Source organism: Zonotrichia leucophrys, chromosome 14, assembly GCF_028769735.1.
Source record: "Zonotrichia leucophrys gambelii isolate GWCS_2022_RI chromosome 14, RI_Zleu_2.0, whole genome shotgun sequence".
Lineage (NCBI taxonomy): Eukaryota > Metazoa > Chordata > Aves > Passeriformes > Passerellidae > Zonotrichia > Zonotrichia leucophrys.
Window position 1 is genome coordinate 8,926,401 of NC_088184.1, and position 20,380 is coordinate 8,946,780.

Consider the following 20,380-nt stretch of genomic DNA (forward strand, 5'->3'; position numbering starts at 1 on the left):
TTTACACAGTAAAATAAAGTGAGACATTACACTACATCCTTCTTAGTTTATACGTTGAATACATCCTTACCTGATTCCCATAATTTGTCTGTCCCAGGGGTTGCACTATGAGCTAAAGCAGACACTGATAGAAATGAAATGGGAAACCCAGAGAGGCAAGAGCTCAACAGTAATGTGTTAAATAAAGCATTTAATGAAATATCAGTATCTTATCTTTATTATTACTTAAAGGATAAAAAACTCTGTAAGAGTTTAAAAGAATACTATTGTTTCAAGAATCACTTTTGATGTGCAACATCTTGTAAAGAGATTTTAAAATCTTTCAAAAGTTTCAAAATTTAAAAGTTGTAGGCATTACAAGTATATTTAGAATGAAAAAGGGCAAATAAAATCTGTGTCATTGAAATCTTTAAGGACTGGACTAGTAAAGTATTTAAAATATATGATAAAACAAATTCAAGAATTGTAGCAACAGCTGCTCATAATCTAATTTTAGCACTTATAGTTTTATCTGTTCTTTCACACTTTATTAAGGAGTTTATGATCTGCTGATATTTTTGTGTGTTTGAGCAACTTTCCTTTCTATCTCTGTTAACCAATTGTCATCCCATTCTGAGAATGTATACCTGACATCCCTTGACTGTCCTGATTCCATTAAGCATGAAACTTAGAGAGTTTAGGATTCAGACAAAAAATTGTATCCATTTTCAAGTTCTCATAGAGGGTCTAAGACACCAATATTTTTTGTTGGAAGAATTCTCTGAATTACTAGGAACAGTTCCAAGAGAGGTCAAAGCATCTGCATTAAAGGTGAGACCACTAGATTTCTCTTTCAGAAGCGCACATTCCCACTTGAAGTATCCACAACTTTTCTTATTTCCTCCTTGCTTGCCAACAGGACAGCAATAAAATGCTCTGCCATGATTTGGGCCAGCATTTGACACAGAGAGTTTTTTGGCTCTTCGGCCGCAGTTACACAGAGGGGGAGTTGATTTTCCATTTCTCACAGGCTCATTCAGATTGACTGTGGAGTTCAGCACTGCAGGAAATACTCTGGGCAAATTTGAACTTCTCAAAGGTAAGGAGTGATCAAAAGAGGAAGTTTTCTCTTGATATATATGAAAAGACTGCTTTTTTGCTGGTGGGCATGTTTTTGGACTAGTTGGCTTTCTTTTAGGAGCCTCTAAAGGAGTAGAGTAATTTCCAGTTAATGCTGATTGTACTGGAACAGCATTTCCCTTTGCAGATGGTAACTTGAAAGCTGAAAATTTTGAAGTCTGCCTTTGAACTGTCCCTATATTATAGATTGTAGTATCAGGACTTTTGTAAACAACAGACCTCAGAGGTTCCATGGGTGCCACACTTTCCTCCAAACTCTGATTATCTGAACTTGTCACAGCCAGTTGTTTTGAAATAGTTTCTTCTTCAGACACTGTTAGACTATCTGTACTCGAGTCATCCTCGAGCTGAACAGAGTCTGAATTTTGTTCATATTGAGATTCTGGTATCAAAGCAACATCTTCCCAGTCTGTCAGCAGAGCCAGGCACTCAGAGCTGGTGCTGATGTCCCCAGTGGGGACAGTGACTGAGGGGATGGTGGTGGAGACCAGCACCAGCCCTGACCCCTGTGCTGGGAGGCTGGGCCTGGCTGCTCTCAGAGGCTGCCCAGTGCTCAGTCCCTGCTGGATGCCTGCTGGTGCAGGGCTGGGACAGGGCTGTGCCTGACCCAGGGGAACAGGAAACCTGTCAGGAGATGCTGCTGAAGGGCTTTGGCATCGAGCGTGGAATTCAGTCCTTGAGCTGCTGCTGGGTACAACACAGACATCTGCAGAGGGATCAGTGCTAGTGATCTGCTGCTCCCCAGCCTGCAGATTAGAATTTATCTTGTTTCCAGCAATACCCTTGTGTTTGTTCTCAGCCAGAGGTTTCGTTTCACAAGTTCCATCTCTAGATGTTTCAGGTCTGCTCTTACTTCCCAGTGGAGTCTTGTCAGTGACATTTACAGTCAGTATTCTGGAAATTAAATTACTCTTCTGATGTGCCTAGGGAGTCCGTAAACAAAAGCAGATTTTGGAAAGTGAATACCCAGACATTTTGGGAATAAATGCACAAAATTAATAAGCATATCAGCCTAAGGATGTTCTTTCCAAATCACTGTCAGGATGCTGGGTTTATTATTTGAATAGCTCACCTTTTATCTGTATTCCAGGCTACAAAGCAAGTAGACAGGAAGATACAAAGTAGTGACTAACCTTATCCAAAGATTTAGTAACTTTCAGCACACATCCATCACAAATCAGCCTCCAAGCAAGACGAGCAGTGTTCCGGGAATCATCCAACCCTTCAAAAGTATGGTTACATTAATGGCTTCTGTTTAACTGCTACTGGGAATAGTTCTTATTACTGGAAAAATGTAATCTAGGTAAGCCTTACAGGAGTTACAGAACTGTGACACTTAGTCATCTAGTTCAAAAAAGGGAATGGAAGTAGAAAATTCCAAATAATTCTCTGTGCTGAAACATCTGAAGGATTATCCATAGAGCTGAGTATCTATTCACAATTTTAAATTAATAAATTGATCTTGTGAACATACATTCAATAACAGTAGAAGAGATTTCAGAAATGAAGTATGAGGTTAGAAATAACAAACTGATCTCAGAGCACTTTGCCTTTCTTGTTTTGATGGTCTGTTGGACAGAACATGGCATAACCTGAAACAGTAGTAACTACTCAGAGTAATGACTAGCTGCTTTAGGTTAACTAGAGCTAAATAGTACAATTTAGCTTTATAAGATACCTACATTTATATATATATTAAAATGAGGATCATTACGCTTACCAGAATGTTCCCGTCCTTCAAACGCTATCCCCAAGTCCTGCAAAGCTCCATTGAGCCCCTTAGGCTTTCTGTTATAGAAGGCCTAAGGAGAGAAATGCAGGTGCTTAACACAAAGCATTTAAAAACCTTTCCCTAGTGAAGCAAAGCCATTTCAGAAATATCCCCTTACAAATAATAAATCTCACAATGCAAATTAAGCAAGTTGGGTATCTGCATTTTACAGTGAGGATAAGACCATAAGTTACTTACCCTGTTAGAAATCAGAATGGAAAGAAATATGAATCCCTTCTCTCAGTCTTAAGTAAATCCATTCTGTCTGAGTTCTGGAATCATTTGTCTGCACTCTATGGCTTACTTACACTGATGAAAGTCTTAACAGACCAGCATTGAAGAATACAAGTATAAATAATACCTTAAGATGCAATCAAAGGCATGGGCATGAATATATTTGGCATAGGTATGGATTTTTTTGTAAGTGAAAAAAGTGAGTATTACTTCTTGCTCCTAATATGAGTATCTGATTTGATCACTGCAAAGGGGGAATATTCACACTATTTGTCTTTAGAGACCTAATTCTGCTGCCTACCTGTAAGGCACCTCTAAACAGACTATAATGACAACTTCCTACACAGCAATAGAAGGCAGCAATGAGAGCACACAAAACAAAAAAAGATAGGAAGCAAGGACAGCAAAACGTGTCAGGAAAGGAAGAGCAGCTCATAAATTCTCATAATTATCATTCTTTTATCAAACAACAATCTTTTCCTAGCATTAAGATTTCTATTCAAATTCACACAGTTCTAGGGCAGTTGGTTATTGAGCAGTAACATCACAAAATAAAACCAGGTTACTCTGGTCACTGGGACACAGAGCATTGCCTTGTAAGCCCAGGTGCAGTCAGCCTTTGAGGTGAGTGTGGGTAGAAGTGTTTGTCTGTCCATCCTCTCACCCTGTAGGTCGCTTTGAGATCAATCCAGGAATTCAGAATGTCGGGTTTGCGCAGCTGCTTCCTCCTGCACTCGTAGTGCAAACACACACCCAGGTCCCAGTCTGTGCAGGGAGAACCACAGTCAACCCACCACTGCAGAACTGGCCTAAAACCCACATAGTGTGGCCTGTGTGTCCCTTTAGGTGGCCTAAAAACCTACATAAAGGGACACAACACCAACACACTGTCAGCACCCTGTGCTGCTGGAGGCACAGGCTGTGACAGGGTTGTCCAAGGGAGACACTGGGGTTGCTGCAATGGGACACCAGAAGAAGCAAACCCCTGTTAGTAATTAACTTCAGACAGAGATCTCAAAGATCTAAAGATCTCTAATTAATTTAGATACACTAAAAATTATCATACAGTTCACTAAAGCAGAAAAATGTAGCAGTGTCAGACCCTGGAGTCAAAGATGCAGCAAACATGTTAGGATTTAATGGATTTCATATTTTCAGTCTTGTCCCGAAATTCCATATTTTTAATACCTAATAATAGGATTTTGGCTGTATAGAAGTGTTCAACATAGAGTTCAAGTGAAAACACAATCTCACTAGTGCCACCTAATGTTACTACTGTGCAGAAAAAGCAAATGAAAATGTTATTTACCTGTCCATGTAACAAAGGCACAAGCTTTTGCTTCTGAAGTAGAATTACTCTGACTATCTGTACTGAACATAATTTTCTTCTCCTTTTGTATCTTTTGAATCCATTTCATAAACTGTGATAAGCAAATGTTGAGAGGCACCCCTTGGTCAACTTGATTCTTCAAGGAACAGAACAAGAAGCATGTATGTGTTAGAACTCACTGAAATTCATTTGAGGTTTATTTCTTTATAGCCTCTTTAAATAAAACAGTAAACAGCAATTATACAATTATAAAACAATGTTAAGTCATAATTATACCTGTGTTATGCCAGTTAGTTCTTTACAGAATTCAGAGAGAATAGGATGCTCCTGGGGCTGCACATACATGTGGAATTCAGATTCAATGGCTCCTGTTGAGGTGTTTAACAGGACTGCTGGAAATTCAACTGCAACAAACACGGAGAAGAAGAAACAAAACAAACAAAACAGAACCAAAACACAAAGCCAGACAGGTTAAAGCTGTTCACAGGAATGAGATCATTTTCATATGGGTCTCTGCAAATTCAACATATTCCATGATGCTATTCCATTACACATATTCATGTATATATATATATTATATAATGGAGTAGGTTATATAAATATTAATTAATTTATATATATAATTTTTAAAAATTCTATAATTTTATATATAAAAATGTTTATATATAAAAATTTTCACATATATAAAGTTTTTATATATCTAAAATTTTATTATTGAGAATTTTTATATATAAAGTTTTATATTATGAAATTTATAGAGATTTTAATATATATATTTGTGTATATATATATATATATATGTATGATGCCGATAAAGCCAAGGTTGTGAGTTTGATCCCTGTATAGATCACTCGCTTAAGAGCTGGAGTTGAGAATCCCTGTTGGTCTCTTTCAGTTCAGAATATTCAGTGATTTTTATATATATATATATATATATATATATATATATATTTGTGTATATATACAATACATATACATTTATATTATTTATATAATATATCTATTATGTTATTTGTTATTTATATAATATATCTATCTATTATCCCGTTACACTGGGGCTGAAACGCCAGGCGTTAAGAAGAACCCAATACAAGGAGGACACATAAAGACGCCGCAGGTTCAGAGCCAGCTGGGCGCACTCACTGATCTCGGGCCCGCGCCGGTCGCGGTCTCCCCAGCAAGTGGCCTCGAAGTCCAGGACGATCAGGAAGGCAAAGCGCTGCCCCGCGCCCGCCCGCGACCCGCTCCGCGTCCGCCCGCTGCTCCGCGCCAGCCCCAGCCGCCTGCGGACACCGACCGAGCTCAGGGGCCGCCCGACACCGCCGCGGCCCCTCCGAGCCCGGACACCGCCACCGCGCCCCAGCCCCGCACCTGGCCAGGCGCTTGGTGGCCATGGCGGGCTCCGCCGCCTCAGCGCGCTGCCGCCGTTTCAAAGCTCCCGCGGGCCCGCCCCCATCGCGCTCTCGGCGCTCGGCTGCTCCGGCCGCGGCCCCGGCGCCGCCCAGCGCTATCCCAGAGCCCCCCGGAGCGTGTGGCCGTATCCGGCCGTGAGGGGCCGCCTGCTCCCGCCGCTCCCGTGCGGGCCATGGCGAAGGGGCTGTGCCTCAACGGCCGCAAGCGGCTCAGTGAAGGCGCGGAGGGGCCGCGGAAGAGGCGGAAGGCAGATGGCAGCGGCCCGGGCAGGGGCCCTGAGGTGAGAGCCGAGCGCCCGGCGCTGTGCGGGCCCTGTGTCCCTTACGGCCGCTCCTCGGGGGCGCTGGGAGTCCCCAAAGCCGTGTACAGCGGCAGCGTACCGGGAGGGTCGTATACAGCCAGTGCCTGCTGATAACAACACAGAATGCCCTGAGTTGTTCGCAGGGCTCATCGGGTCCGGCTCCGGGCCCTGGAGCTGTGGCCAGTCCAATCCCAGCACGTGCCTCAGAGCATTGTCCGAACGCTTCTCGAACCTGGGCACGTTTGGGGCCGTGACCGCTGCCCTGGGGAGCCTGGTAATGGCTTGGATTCCGCTCCAAGAGATGTGGGAAGTAACTCATTTGGAGTGCTCAGCATTACATTTAAGGAATTTTGTTTAAAAAATAGATACATACTCCAATATAATCTCGTAAACAAAGCAGATCTCGAAAGGAGCATTGTGCGTGCTCGGCACATGCACTGCTGGAGGATGCAGAGCAGCCCCACGGGGACACCTCACCCAGGGCACACTGAGTCACTGCCCGTGGGACAGGAGCTGGCGTCTCCAGCCCGTGAGATCAGCCCTGTTTGTACCCGCTTAGAGACAAATTCCTGTGGCTGGCAGTACCCTCTCCTTGGTGAATCAAAACCTCTGCTCTCTGTGTGGGGTTTTTTGCAAAGCTTTAATTAGGCTGTATTGAAAACAACGGTGTCACTGCTTGTCTCAGCTTGGGAGATGAGACACTAGCAATTACACCAGCGTGTGCTGTTATTGCTAGATGATTCTTAACCACTGGAACCACGAACGTTGTCACCTCTCTTTAACTTCCTTATCCAGTGACAAATGTCCTGAAGAGCACACCAGCTCAGTCCCATATGGGCAGGCTCTGCCCAAATTACTGAGCACATGGCTTGTTAGTGTGTGGGGGAAAAGAACTTCCAGTGGGTGTTCGTGCTTGTGAGGTTTTACATTCTCTAGTGTTGTGTGGTTTTCCCCCTGTATGCCTTGATGTCTTTTCATCATCTATAATAAGAATTTCTTTAAAATTTTTACAGGAGTTTTTTGGAAGAGGCCATCTGGTCGGTGGAGGTCACCAAAATGCCACATTTACTTGCTAATCAGCCTTTAGAAGAATTTGTGTATTTAGGCTTAAAGAACTGCTGTGCAGGAATGTGTGACACAGTCCCCACCTCATCAGCTCAGTGCTTTCTTTCTGCATATTCCTTGGATTTTACTGAGGCATTTTTCCCTGCAGGGGTCAGCAAACCCTTGTGGCAGAGCAGATCCCACACTGTAGACAGAGAAAGCCTCCCATAGAGCGAGTCCTGTATGTAACACTTGTACAGATGTTTAAAGCTCTGCAGCAGCAAGTGGGGGAAAGGGTTGAGAGACCAGAATGTTGTGTTTGAGTATCAGTTGTCTCCTTACTGCATACATCTGCTTATGTTAATCTTTGTTAAATAAATCTTCGAAGTTAGAGTACCTGGGTTACTAAAATGTTGAGTAAATGTAATATTAAAGTGGGATCTGAAAGGAAACTGTTGCCCAGGATACTGGTTGTATCCAAGTAGTTTCTTTTTTCTTCTTTCTTCCTTCATGGACTGGTGTGATTACCTGAAACCTCTCTTACCAGCATTTCCCTTTCCACAGGTGAAGTCCTGTCATTTGTCAGCAGCTCTGCTGGGTGAGGACTCAGAAATCAGCCAGGAGCAGCTGTATGAGCTGCTGAAATACGCAGCTCTGGGGAAATGCCACAACGCAGCACAGCCCAGGTACTGCAGCCAGCCCGCTCTCCTCTTCTGCCCTGGTGTGAGAACATTCCTGCAGGAATATTGGCCATGCTGGGTTGGGAGCACTAACTGTGGAGTTGCCATAATGGCAGCCTGGATTGTGCAGATAAAATTGTTAGACTTGGCCAGGAAGCAGAATTCCTCTTCTGGCAGAAATCCTACCATTCCACAGTTTTGTTTCATGCAGTTTTGAAAAACTGAATGACTGATGTGGAACTGAAGAAGCTCCACACACTGAGAAGCAAAATACTCTATTAAAATATTAACACAAATATTAATGCATTTCACATTAGATATAATTGAAACAGAGTGTTCTAGAGCATTTTAGAAAACACAAAACATTTTAGTCACTTCTCCTTTTCTCTGGACCAATTCTCAGGACTGGAAGGGAAAGGCTGAGGAGGGCTTATAACCTTGAATGGCAAAAATGAAATCAAATGAAACTCAAAGCAGAAAATATTCCTCTTTAGATTTTAATAGTAAATAGAGAATTATTTTGTGAAACTTATTTTGATTCATTAATTCATCAGACTGTATGACTACAGTAGAAGTTGCTGGTATAGTCACATTCTGATGCATATGAATGAAGTATACATGTGTTGAAATGCAGCAGAAATTGCAATAACTCTTCTTTCTCTGTCTCCTGTACTCTGTTGCTTCCAGGAATATGTGGCTGTTGGAGATAAGCTATAAAGCCTCTTCTTATTGAAGTCATTTGGCACTTTGCCATTTACTGACTTAAAAGCTGGGCTGGTTCCAACTTTTTTTTTTTTAAGAGTGCTTGATAATTGTTTTGCTTTGATTTTTATATATATTTTTTTAATTATTGCTCTTTTTTAACTGCAGCTGGTGCCGTATTTATCACCAAAGCCACCTGGCTGGGGTTGTGGTTGTTGTTCTGCACGAAATGAGCCAACTCCATTTCTACAGATTCTATTTACAGTTCAAACACCTCAGGAAAGTGTTCCGCCATGTAAGTCCCAGACTGCATCCTTGTCCTGAAAGCACATCCCAGGGACAATGGCTGCAGTGGAATTACTGCCTTTTCCAAGGATCTGGCCATCCTTGGCAGCAAGGGAGAGGATCTGTTTGCAGCAGTTGTCAGCTCAGAGCAGAGGACAGGGCTTTGATATTAGGAACAGGATTTCAACACTTACATCTTTGAAGCTTTACCAGATGAAATGTTTATTGATGTTTCAGTCCTCTGACTGTTACATATCCTGCACCTACAGGATGCCAATTATGATAAATTGTGATAAATATCTTGGAATTATTTCAGTAATTTGGAATTTACTGTGAGTGAGGAGACTATAGCATTATGCTAGTCTCACTGGTTGAAAAATATCACTTTTATTATTTGCACTTTATGTCAAGTTTCTCCCATTTCCCAGAAAGATTATTAAAATAATTAATTTTCTGACTTACAAGCAACATTTTTGAACTAAGATAGAAAGAAGGACTTGAATTTAAGCTTCTAGAGAGTTCTTCCTGAACTGCAGCAAATGTAAATCACAACTTAACTGGAAAGACTGGAACTAGCTTTAGCTTCTATCAAAGAAGGTCTTGAGATTTGCCTTCGTGATCATATCAGGCAAGGCAGATCTGTCCTGTAGTACAAAGAATCCTGGGTCCTCCCTCATTGGAACAGGTTTGATTTGTGTTGGGTTTGTCTGCTTGCTAAAACACCAAATGTATTTCCACTGTTTCTTTTTTTTCATCCTCTGAATTTGGCTGGCTTGGGGATCAATGAACCCCTAATTTTCTTCTTATCTCTGCCTGTCTTTCAAAGCCACTAACACGTTTTCACATTTTCTTTTTTCAGAGATTCACATTAGCACCTTCTGCTAACTTCCTGGTCAGCCTGTATGGAGAAGGAACAAACCTGAAACCTCAAAACACTCCACAAGGTATTTTGTTTGGGTTTGCATTGTCTCTTTCAAGACAGTGACTCACTTTGAACAGAGATTTATGGCTTTGCATCCTCTGCAATCCCAGTGTGCTGCCATGGTAAATTTGTTTAGAAAGGAAGGCATACAATGGCTTAAACCATGAGACTTCTTACCCTGTCTAGTTCAGTAACTCATGCTGGGCTGATTGTCAAATTGGATGCAAAATGAGAAAGTTTTTAACATATTTAATCCCAATCCCTGCTGCTTTACTACCCATTCCAAGATGTATCTGATCAAAGATATACATTAGGTTTGAGCTAAGACTCTGTCTTTTTCTCTGACCCTCTCTCTCCAGTCTGTTGTTCCAGGTAGTGATCTGGAATGGTGCAGCCTCTAAGTGTTGATCTGATACAGAAACTGAGCTTGACAGATGCTTGTGTATTTTACAGGCTTGACTTCCACCAGCAGTGAGTGCACTACTAAAAGCTCAGACTTGCAATGTGATCCCATCATTCAGAGATATGGAGAAAAAAAACAAGGCCTTACCAGCTATACTCTGACTTTAGAAGAGCAGAAAAAAAATGACTATCCCATAGAAGGTCAGTTTTTGGGTGAGGGCTGTTTATTGTTTTGTTGTGTTGGGGGTTGTTTTTAGTTTTGACAGTTTAGTGCTATGTTTTGTCATATGAGTTGTAGAAGAAAGATCATCTTCTTATTCCCAAGTGTGTTTTCCCTCCAGGTTCCCCTGGATGCAAGGACTACATCTCCACAGAGTGTGATCAGCAGAGGACAGACAGCAGCCCCCTCTTTGGTCTGGATTGTGAAATGGTAAAAATCAGTGTGTGTGGCCTTACACAACAGTGTCAGGCACCCAGCTCTTACCAGCTCTTCCCAAGTAAGCCAAGCACTCTGTGTATTTGTTAAACCACTTCTGATATCTTAATATCTGCTGCCAGTCCCTTCCTTGATGGTACCAGTGCTGATGCAGCCATGGAGAGGCCCCAGCAGTGGTTCTGGCTGTGAGACAAAAATAATATCCTGAGCAGAGAGCTCAGTTCTGTTGGCTCCCAGAGCAGCAGCTGGATCTGCCAGGCCTGTTGGCAATGCTGGAATAACCCATGAGACTGCTGTGGAATTCCTCCTCAGCTCTCTCTGAGGTTTGGGAAAGAAAAGATACTTCCCTGTCACACATCTTTCCTTTAGCATCACAGTTCCTCTGGCAGCTGCTTGGTGAAGAGTTCTCCTTTATAGCCTTGCAGAGATGCCTGTTTGGCGTCAGCATTGAGTAACTATTGATGCAACCTGGGCTCTGCCTTTAAACTGTTCAGTGTCTCTGGGGCCGGTGCTGTCAGTGGCATTTGTGCAGTGCAGAGAGCACAGGCTGGTTCTGTGAAATCAGCACTTTTTGGCAGTGTTTTTCTGTGCTGTGCTTGCCTGTGTGTTTGCTGTGCTTACAGAGCACATTTAACAATTAGGATGAAGCACAGTAGAGTTTAAACCCACCAGCTGTGAGGGGCGGATCTCCAAGTCAAGGAACTCCTTCACAGTGATGCTGCTGCAGCCAAAGCAGATGTGAGTGAAGGTTTTGGAGTGGCAGCATGGTGCTGATCCAACAACTGCCTCTGCTTCTTCCTGCCAGTGCCTGACTGAGAAGGGGAACGAAGTGACGCGCGTGTCGCTGGTGGATGCGCGGGGCCGCTGCCTCCTGAACGAGCTGGTCAAGCCTGAGAGCAGAGTGTTCAACTACCGCACCAGGTCACTGCCACACACCTCCCTTGTCTCTGTCTGTCAGAGCTGCAGCCCCTTCACATTCAGCTGGTACACAGGGCCTTCCAGAACCCCTGGGTTTGCACAGATCCTGCTGCATTTCCCTCAGTGTTAGGAATGCAGTTCTTGCTGTGTGACTAAAGTGACCAACATGATGTGTACAATGTGGGGCTCCCAGGCAGAGCCACTGCCACTCTGCAGAGTCCATGGAAAGTTCTGTTACAAATTTATGATGCACAGTACAAGTTACTCTTCACTCATGGTTATAAAATAAGATGGAGTCCGTAGCTAAATTTGCTCATGTAAAAAATGCATAGAGCGTGTACACACCTTTAGGGTGGGGCTGAGGATTGTAACAAAAGCAGGCAAAACTCAAGGCTTGTCTTCTTCAAAACTTCACCTGGCTTTATCCAGGAGGTGATGGCCCAGTCCCCTCAGGTTACTTGGAATCATCTCCTTCCACCATGGACTTGCAATATTTCCTTACCTGTGGTGTCTGATGCCAACTGCATTATTCAAGAATACCTGGGAGAAATAAACTTTTGAAACAGATTTGGTAGCACTCTTAGCAGTTTAGTTGCAGAATATCCTCTGATGTTGGAACAGAAAACAGTAAATAGCATTCTGTGATTAGCTACATTGAGTTCATATTTCATATTCATGTCACAGGACCTGCTTGTAATGTTTTCCAGCATACACTGCTGCTAATGTATTGCTTTTAACTCACCCAACTTTTGTTTTGAAGATTCTCAGGAATCACAAGGAAAATGCTTCTTCCAGTGAAGACAAGACTGTCAGACATCCAAACCAGGCTAAAAAAAATGCTTCCCCATGATGCAGTATTGGTGGGCCATTCTTTAAATTCTGATCTTCAGGCTTTGGAAGTGAGTATGTTTTTAAAACTGTTTTTCCTAACCCTGTGTTACTCATTTAACACCTGAAAACTCTTCTAATTGCTCTTTTTATTAGTGAACACTTGTTAATTATGAATAGCTTTTTATTATGACTAGTCCTATGTTTGTAAGTATTAAAAGTCAAGAACTCTCCTTACAGCTATAAAATTTGCAAGGGGCTGTTCAGAACCCAAAAGAGAGAAGTCTGTCCAGACCCAGATATTGTTGCAAGTGCAGCTTTACCCCTCTGCTTCAGCCAAATGCTTCTGATAGCTCTGTCATGGGGAGAACTGAAGTCCTTTCTGTGGGTGATTTAACCAATCTAAAATGCTTGGATCATAGTTAATCTTTCTAACCCAATCTAGATCTTCTCACTAGAGTGGGAAGTAGAAAGGAGAGTTGGATTTGTTTCATTATTCCTTTTGCTCTCTTGTGAATGAGGTATCTGTCAGGGAGAAACTGGCAACTGAAATTAAAAGGCAGAGGCACAGAAAATTGTGGAGTTACTGTCCTGTTCTGTATGTGTGCTGTTCTTTAACTAAAGTGGTGATGATTTTTCTCCTCCAGATGATCCACCCCAGCGTTATTGATACTTCACTGCTTTTTGCCAGAAGTGAAGGTCGAAGATTTAAGCTAAAATTTCTAGCCAAAGCTGTTTTAGGGTAAGATTATTACTGTCCTGTCATGGTGGGTCATAGGGTCTTGATTTGCTGCTAATAGTATCAGAATTATTATTTTGTTACTAAGATTCAAAAGAAAGGAGCGGGTTGTGCCAGTAAGACATGGTAAAAAGGAATTTACTGGCAGCATAATAAATGGGCTTGTCTTTGAGCAAGCAGGAATGCTGTGACCCAACCAGATCTGAGTCCCAGCAAAACTCACCTTCCTGCAGGGCTGGAGAGCTGTACTGAATTGTAGAACAGCAGAGGCACTCCTGCTCACGCAGATGAGAGCTGCTTCAGTTGGCAACAAAGAAATATTAACACATGAAAGTCTGATTTACTGACTTCAGTCATATTTCTCAGTGTATCAGCTACCACTGGACAGTGTCTTATTGAGATAATTCTCCCATGCTCACAGTGAATGGTAAAACTCTGCAGTGCCAAACTTCACTGAACTGGAGGCTGCCTTCCTCTCTGTGTGCAAATTGTGACCTGGGCCATTGGTCAAGAAAGAAGTAAAATTTAAAAATAGTCATGCATCAGAGTAGCAAGTATCAGCTCTGCTTCTGTGAGATTTCCCCTGTGCTTGGCACTGGTGAGGGCACACCTGGGGTGCTGTGTCCAGCTCTGGGCCCTCAGGCTGGGAAGGACATTGGGACAGGGAACACAAACCCTGTGAGGAGCCACTGAGGGGGCTGGGGGTGCTCAGCCTGGAGAAAAGGAGACTCAGGGGTGACCTTATCACTCTGCACAGCTCCTGAAAGGTGTCTGTGCTCAGCTGGGGCTGGGCTCTTTCTCCAGGCAGCACTGACAGAACCACGACAAGTCTTAAGCTGTGCCAAGGAAAATACAGGTTGGATATTAGGAAAAATTTTTACAGAAAGAGTGAAAAAGTACTGGAATGGCTGCCTGGGAGGTGGTGGAGTCACCATCTCTGGATGTGTTTAAAAAAAGGTTGGATGTGTGGTTTAGTAGAGGTGCTAGGGCTGGGTTGGACTTGATCTTGAAGATCTCTTCCAACCTAGGGATTCTGTAAATTCCATAAACCATTTTGCTCAACATTACAAAAACATTTCTTGCAGTAACTTTTGGGAATATTTCACAAGAATGCTGCTGCACAGAACTGAAATCCTTTTTGGAGAGGGGAAAGCTCTTTTGCCTGAAAAGGACCCAGTTTAGAAAAGACAGGATGTTGGTCAGTGTGGAAAAACAGATAACCTGCCTGTACACCTAATTTTGATGCCCTAGGAAGGAGATTCAGTGTGAACAGAAGCTTGGGCATGATCCTACAGAAGATGCCAGAGCTGCATTGGAGTTAGCTCAATTCTTCATTGAGCAAGGACCAACAAAGGTAATTATATCTAATTAAGATTTCTGTCCTAAACTACAGAACATAATGTTGTTGTGCTTTTGAAGAAAGAAAACCTCCACTCCTGCCCATCCTCCTGTTGATTTAAAAGAGAAAATGGAAGGACTGAGACATTTCCAGGCTGCAGGAATGCCTGTAATTTTTCTAGATCAAAGAAGAGAGACCTTGTGTGTTGTGGTAGTGATTCAGCTGGTTTTATGAGTCCCTTGTGCTGTTGATTTCTGAGAGAACTTTTCTGGAGATGACTGTTGATGCTGTGAGTGCTGCATGCTCCAAAATGACAACAGAAAATAATAAGGCAAGAAATTAATGTCCATGTTTCTTCACTGCTGGAGTGTGCCTGCATGACTCACAGGGAAAGCACAGGCTTTTTGTCAGCTACAATTAGCTGATGAGATGAAAGCCAGCTAATAATCTTCTTCCTTCCTCAAGGTAGCAGAACTAAACTTGGAGATGCTTCTGACAGCTGAAAAACTGGCTGAGGTCTCAAAGAACAAAGCTGTGCAGCAGCCACAGGGATGTGGGCTCCAGGAACAGCTGAATGAGCCTCCACCATTATCCAAACCATGGTAATCAGATTCTCAAATATGTATCCTTTTCCTTCAGTTGAATCCTCAGTAAAATCAAACAAGTGCCTAGCATTTTTCAGAAGCAATCAGGATCTTCAGACAGACACAAATAATTGCAGCACAGTGCTGAAAAACTTTTGGCAGTTTCATCTCAAATTTCACAGAATATTTTCTATATTCTTTCAGATTTCTTTAACTGCATTGTAATTCTCTGACAAGCATTTCTTGAAAGTTTTTATTCCAAATATTGGAAAGTATTGTGATTCACAGTGTACTTCTCTCTGCTAGTTTTTTAGATTGCCTGCAGGTGACTGGCCAAACACCCCTCCTTTTGGGCAGACAGGGATCAGACTCTTCTGGCCTGTGTCAGAGTAACCTGAGCACTTCAAACAAACAGGTGAATGGACTTAGAGTGGGTTGGTCTAAGCATCAAAATAGTTCAAAGTTGTTCTTGTTCTGGGAGTGGGCAGATGAGTCCTATTTTAAAAGCTGACTGGCAGTGCTGGTAGCAATAGTGTTAATTCCAGGTTAGCTAAATCCATTTGAGCAGTTCGGAAATGAGCTTTGATCCTCTGCATCCTCTCATGACTCACCAAGGAAGAATTTCTGCCTGAGGACTTTCTTAGACAATAATGAAAATTAAAGTTGGGAGTTAAATTCAATAGCCTTGGTTTTGATCCTCTTTGAGCCTTGTTTGCTCTTGTCCCTCCAGATCCTTCAGAAAGCCTTGGAAGATGTTCCCCTGTCCAAATTCAGTATCATTCAGTTCACTTTGGGTCCAGGGTACCTTGCATCTCACCTTCACGCTGGACTTCATGAAAAGGTATTATTTTTTGTTTGAGAATAGTCTTTGTGCTGAGCTTGTAGAGAGATGTGATTTATCAGGAGGCACTGAGTAGTTAGTTCCTTTGCTTTGTGAGTGCCTTCTCTAATCTGTGTTCCAACAGGTGAGCAGCAAGCTGACTGACATGCTGACAATTTACGCAGGTCCTTTTGAAGAAAACTTCTGCATCAAGTCTGTGAAGAAAGAATTTGGGAGGTGTGGACCAATCCAGTCCCTTACAGTGGTAACTGAAACATTCCAGGTGAGGAGCACTCAAAGGCTGCAGACAGGCCTGGAAGGTCTGAGTAAACTCTTGGAAAGATACAGATTAGAACCAGAGAAATACCAGTTGTTCTGTGTGGAGGGTATTTTGTGGTAGTTTAGTCATCAACTACAAACATTCAGGGCAGCTAAAAAGCTGCACCACACAATGACAAGAGCAGTGCACCTCATGTGCTGCTCAGAGGACTTGCAGTGCTGGGGAAGCTGAGGTGATTTTTGTCCATATAAAGAGAACTGATATGTTAAGGCCTTTAAGAGCCAAAGGAGAGAAAAAAAGAGTGGTATTAATTGAAGAGTTAACTGAAAGGGGTTCTAAACAGCTAGAGTATGTGGAGTGTTACATATTTTACCCTCAAACTTTTTTATATCATTCTAGTTTATTGAGACCTGACTTTTTAAAAGGGAGGGCTAATGTGGCTCACTGCTAAACCTGAATTATCTTACTCTGCTATTTCCAGCCCTATGTCTGTATCCAATATGAAGTGCTGGAAGCTGCCCAGCTTGCTGTGGAGTGCCTGAATGGAGCTGAGGTAGCAGGATCCTTCATTAAGGTAAAGGCAAACAGCAAAAGTTGTGCTCAGCCCAGGCACAGCCTCCAGTGCATCTGAAACATCACAGCAGTGTGTCTGGGCAAGTGCTTGTGCTGTTACAGTCCCCCTGTCCCTGCTCAATTCAGGGCCCCTGGCAGAAAGGAAGTGCCTGGATCCCTCTTGTTTTTCCTTTCTGCCTGTCAGCAGAAGGGAGTGAGAAAGAGTTCTGACCTCCAGCTGCAGCTTGAAAAGGCAGATCCAAGTAACAGGGCTATAACAGAGCATGGCATTTTACTTTTATAGTTTTTCTGCATTACAAATAGGATCTCCCTTTATCATGACTAATTAAGTTGGCCTTCATTAGTCATATTTATTTCAAGTGATGAAAAAGAACCTGTCTGCTTTTGGCAATGGGAGAAAAATACTTCAAAATAGAAGCTCAGAACACAGAGCAGTGTGGGCTGACATGCTTTTTATTCCTGCTGCATCCACCCCAGGTCCAGAGACCAGTCACTGCAGCAATGCTGGACTGCAATGTTCTGATTAAGGAATTAGAACTGGATGTAGAAAATCAAGGTGTGATTTATGTGGCTGGTCTAAAGAAGTCACTAACAGAGACAGAGTTGCAAGAAGAATTCAGCCAGTTGAAGCACCTGGAAGCATTGTTCCTGCCAAAGGATCTTCAGAGTGGAAAGCACAGGAGCTGCTGCTTTCTCAGTAAGTAGCTTCACACACAGCCTGCATATTTCCTTCAAATAATATTCAGCAGCCCTTGGGACTTTGCACAGACACAGCAAGAGCTACTGAAACCCAGCTAGGCTCAAGGGATGGTATTTAAAATATTTAAAATGCTCCAGTGGAAGCACATATTGTTTGGAGGAGCACTTTACAGCTAAATATTTAAGAGGAAAAACCACCTGTTTAAAAAAACCCCAAACATTTACTTAGAAAATTCCAGGGTAACTAATGGGGCTCCAGTACTCCCATGTGAGGGGTGGCTGCTGTGCAGCTTCACACAGCCCAGGAATCTCCTCTGCAAGGTGAGAACAGCTCAGTGGGTGCTGCTGCAGCCAGCTGGCATTTCTAGTCTGATGTGTATCTGTAGCAAGATGAGGATCTGCCTGCTGCAGTGATTTGTTTCTCATCTCCCTCGTGCTCCACACCTTTAGCCCTGCCTTGCAGCTGCCAACGAGGGCAGCAACCAAAGCATGTTCCCTTCTCTTTGCATTTCAGAATTCCAGAAAACCCAGAGTGCTCTGAGTGCCCTTGAAGCCATAAATGGATGGACCATGAAGGGTAGTGAGTTAAGAAGTAGGAAAGCCCTTGCTCCAGGTCACCTCTGGAAATGGATTTGGCAAATGAATCACAGCAATGAGAAGCAAGGAAAACACATCTTCTATGAGCAAATGGAGCAGCTGTCTGACTCTGTGAGTGTGAGGCTCTGCTGGTGTTTGTTGCAGTTAGTGAGGAGGGACTGCCCTGGGAACCTGCAGAGGTAACTTTGAGCTGACTGAGGTGCAGAGCTCCTCATGACAGAAGGGTGTCCTTGTGCTGGAGCAAAGGAGCTGCCAAGGATCAGTTCCCACAGAGCAGCTTGAGAGAGATAACGTGATGTTGGCAGGGCACTGCATAACAGTGAAACCAGCCTAGCTGCACAGGGCAGGGGGTGCTGCTGCCCAGGAACTGAAACCTGGCACTGGAGAGCTCACAGGGCACAGGGAGGGGTGGGTGCCTGTGGGCTGCACAGGAAACCAGAGCTCTGGCTGAGAGCTCTGGAGGGGCAGCTCCCATTTGAGCAGGGCCTGTGCTTCTCCTGCAGCTGCACTGCCAAGTGCCAGGCAGGAGCAGCATCACTGCTGCCCTCCCCTGTGCCAGCCCCACACACTCTGAAGGAAAACTGCTGATGAATGGGGGACTTCAATGCTTCTGTTTGCTTATGCAGGAGCAGAATCTAAGGAAAAAGGTGAAGAAGTTAGACCAGAATATCAAAAAGCTTTATAGGAGCCTGCAGAATAACAGCCTGTGTGTTGTTCTCTTTCCTGGAGTGAACAGGTAATTTGCTACCTATTTTGCAAAAAAAACAAGGAAAATACAGAGCTGAATATTTTTATCTTAATCTATTAAAAATTAAAGCCCTGCACAAGGAAGAGAAAGCCCAAGAGAAAGGCTGAAGAAGCTGTTGTGCTTAATCTGACTTTCATGTTTGGCCAATAAAACCTCAGCCCTAAGTTCTGCCCACAAAGCAGGCCTGAGTCACAGTTGATGGATCTGAGGGTCCAGAGCTGATTAATTGTACAGATCTTATCAGCTCCCCCACCTCCCCCAGAGGATGGTTCCTCCCCATTGACAGTGAGATAAGTTCTGTGTGGCCATGAGAGAATCAAGCAGAGTTTCCACAGCAGACAGGAGTTTTTGGGGTGTTTGGTTTCTAAAACCACCAAATTACTGCAGCCAAGGCCTCACCTGCCAGTTGTTGTGTTGTGGTTCCCCACACTGTGCTGCAGCCACAGCTGATCAAAGAGGTGCTTCATGCCCTTGTCCTCATGTGATGGACAAAAATGAGAAAACCCAAATTTGTTCAGAGTCCTTCAGCTTTTGTAGGAAGGAGCAAGTTGTGAATTTGAGTTGGGCTGCAGCACTGCAGGTATCAGGGATCCTTCCCTGGAGTGGGCTTCCTGCATTTCAGCCCCTGGGCCTGAGCTGCCAGTGTCTCACTGTTTAATTATCAACCAGAAAGGTTCAATCTTTCCTAAGCAAAGCCCTGGTTGCTGAGGACATGCTCACTTCAGCAGCCTTCTGTGCTCTCACTGTCACTGGTCAGCCTAATAAAGGTCACATTACCTTTCTGCTGCCTTCTTTGGGCTAAAACTGCATCTGGTTGTGCATTTCTGAGCAATCATTTGCCTCTCTACAACCCTGTATCACCTCAGGTACCCTGCACACTCACCTGTCACCCCACAGGAAGGTTTGAGGCAGGGATGGCTGCGAGTTCAGTTCACACCAGGTGTCCTTTGCAGAGTCACTGGGCTCAGCACGTCCAATTTACTTTTCAAGGGCCATTTCCAACTATTCTTGCTTAGCACAATCTTCCATCACCAAGGGGTAGGAATCCCACCAGCAGAACAGGTGGATTCAGGAATCTGCCTGCACAGGGAGGCTGTGGGAGCCCACAGGGCTTGGCTCTCACTCTCAGGCTGCTGAGTGGGTTGGATGGGAGCTCCAGCTCAGGCTGGGAAGAGATTTCTTGCCAAGTGTGAGGTTCCTATATTACTGTTTCCCTGAGGACCAACAGTTCAGAGGAGGCTTGATTAAAAAGGATGACAAATGATTGTGGGGTGGAAAAAGAATTAATTTTTCAATGCGCTGACCTGGGGGGTTGCAGCCCTCACTGCCAGCCCAGCAGAGCTGTGTGCATGAAGGCTGCACTGAGCAGAACTAACACAGCTCTTGTTTGTGTTGCAGCACACAGGGATCACAACCCGGCCTTGGTCTGATGGGAATAAAAGATGAAGGGAGGAGTGCTTGTTAAACTGCCAAGTTTTTAAGCAAAGTCTTTTGTTAAGATATTTTTAATTACTTTAAATATTGATGTCTTTGTAAAGATCTCTTACCATAAGAACAATAGGCTTTCACTCTGTATCTTCTAAAATGTCTAAAAATAAAAGCCATTCAAAGAGTCT

The 20,380-nt window shown here is 43.5% G+C and overlaps 2 protein-coding genes across 2 annotated transcripts; one reads left to right on the forward strand and one right to left on the reverse strand.

The window, feature by feature from the left end:
- Positions 1-304: 304 nt before the first annotated feature.
- Positions 305-5,855, reverse strand: ERI2 (ERI1 exoribonuclease family member 2). The gene is made up of 8 exons (XM_064725996.1): positions 5,826-5,855; positions 5,598-5,737; positions 4,731-4,858; positions 4,434-4,590; positions 3,789-3,889; positions 2,840-2,921; positions 2,253-2,341; positions 305-2,042 (listed from the first exon to the last, which is right to left on the reverse strand). The coding sequence occupies exons 1-8, from the start codon at positions 5,846-5,848 to the stop codon at positions 708-710; spliced, it is 2,055 nt and encodes a 684-aa protein (XP_064582066.1). The 5' UTR covers positions 5,849-5,855; the 3' UTR covers positions 305-707.
- A 120-nt stretch (positions 5,856-5,975) lies between these two features.
- REXO5 (RNA exonuclease 5) lies at positions 5,976-20,380 on the forward strand. Its single transcript, XM_064726176.1, has 19 exons — positions 5,976-6,147; positions 7,777-7,898; positions 8,763-8,889; positions 9,739-9,823; positions 10,255-10,404; positions 10,545-10,633; positions 11,445-11,560; positions 12,318-12,456; positions 13,033-13,127; positions 14,376-14,478; positions 14,929-15,065; positions 15,354-15,462; positions 15,778-15,888; positions 16,013-16,150; positions 16,629-16,721; positions 17,198-17,417; positions 17,934-18,127; positions 18,643-18,752; positions 20,163-20,380. Exons 1-19 carry the CDS (start codon positions 6,040-6,042, stop codon positions 20,227-20,229), a joined length of 2,313 nt encoding a protein of 770 aa, XP_064582246.1. The 5' UTR covers positions 5,976-6,039; the 3' UTR covers positions 20,230-20,380.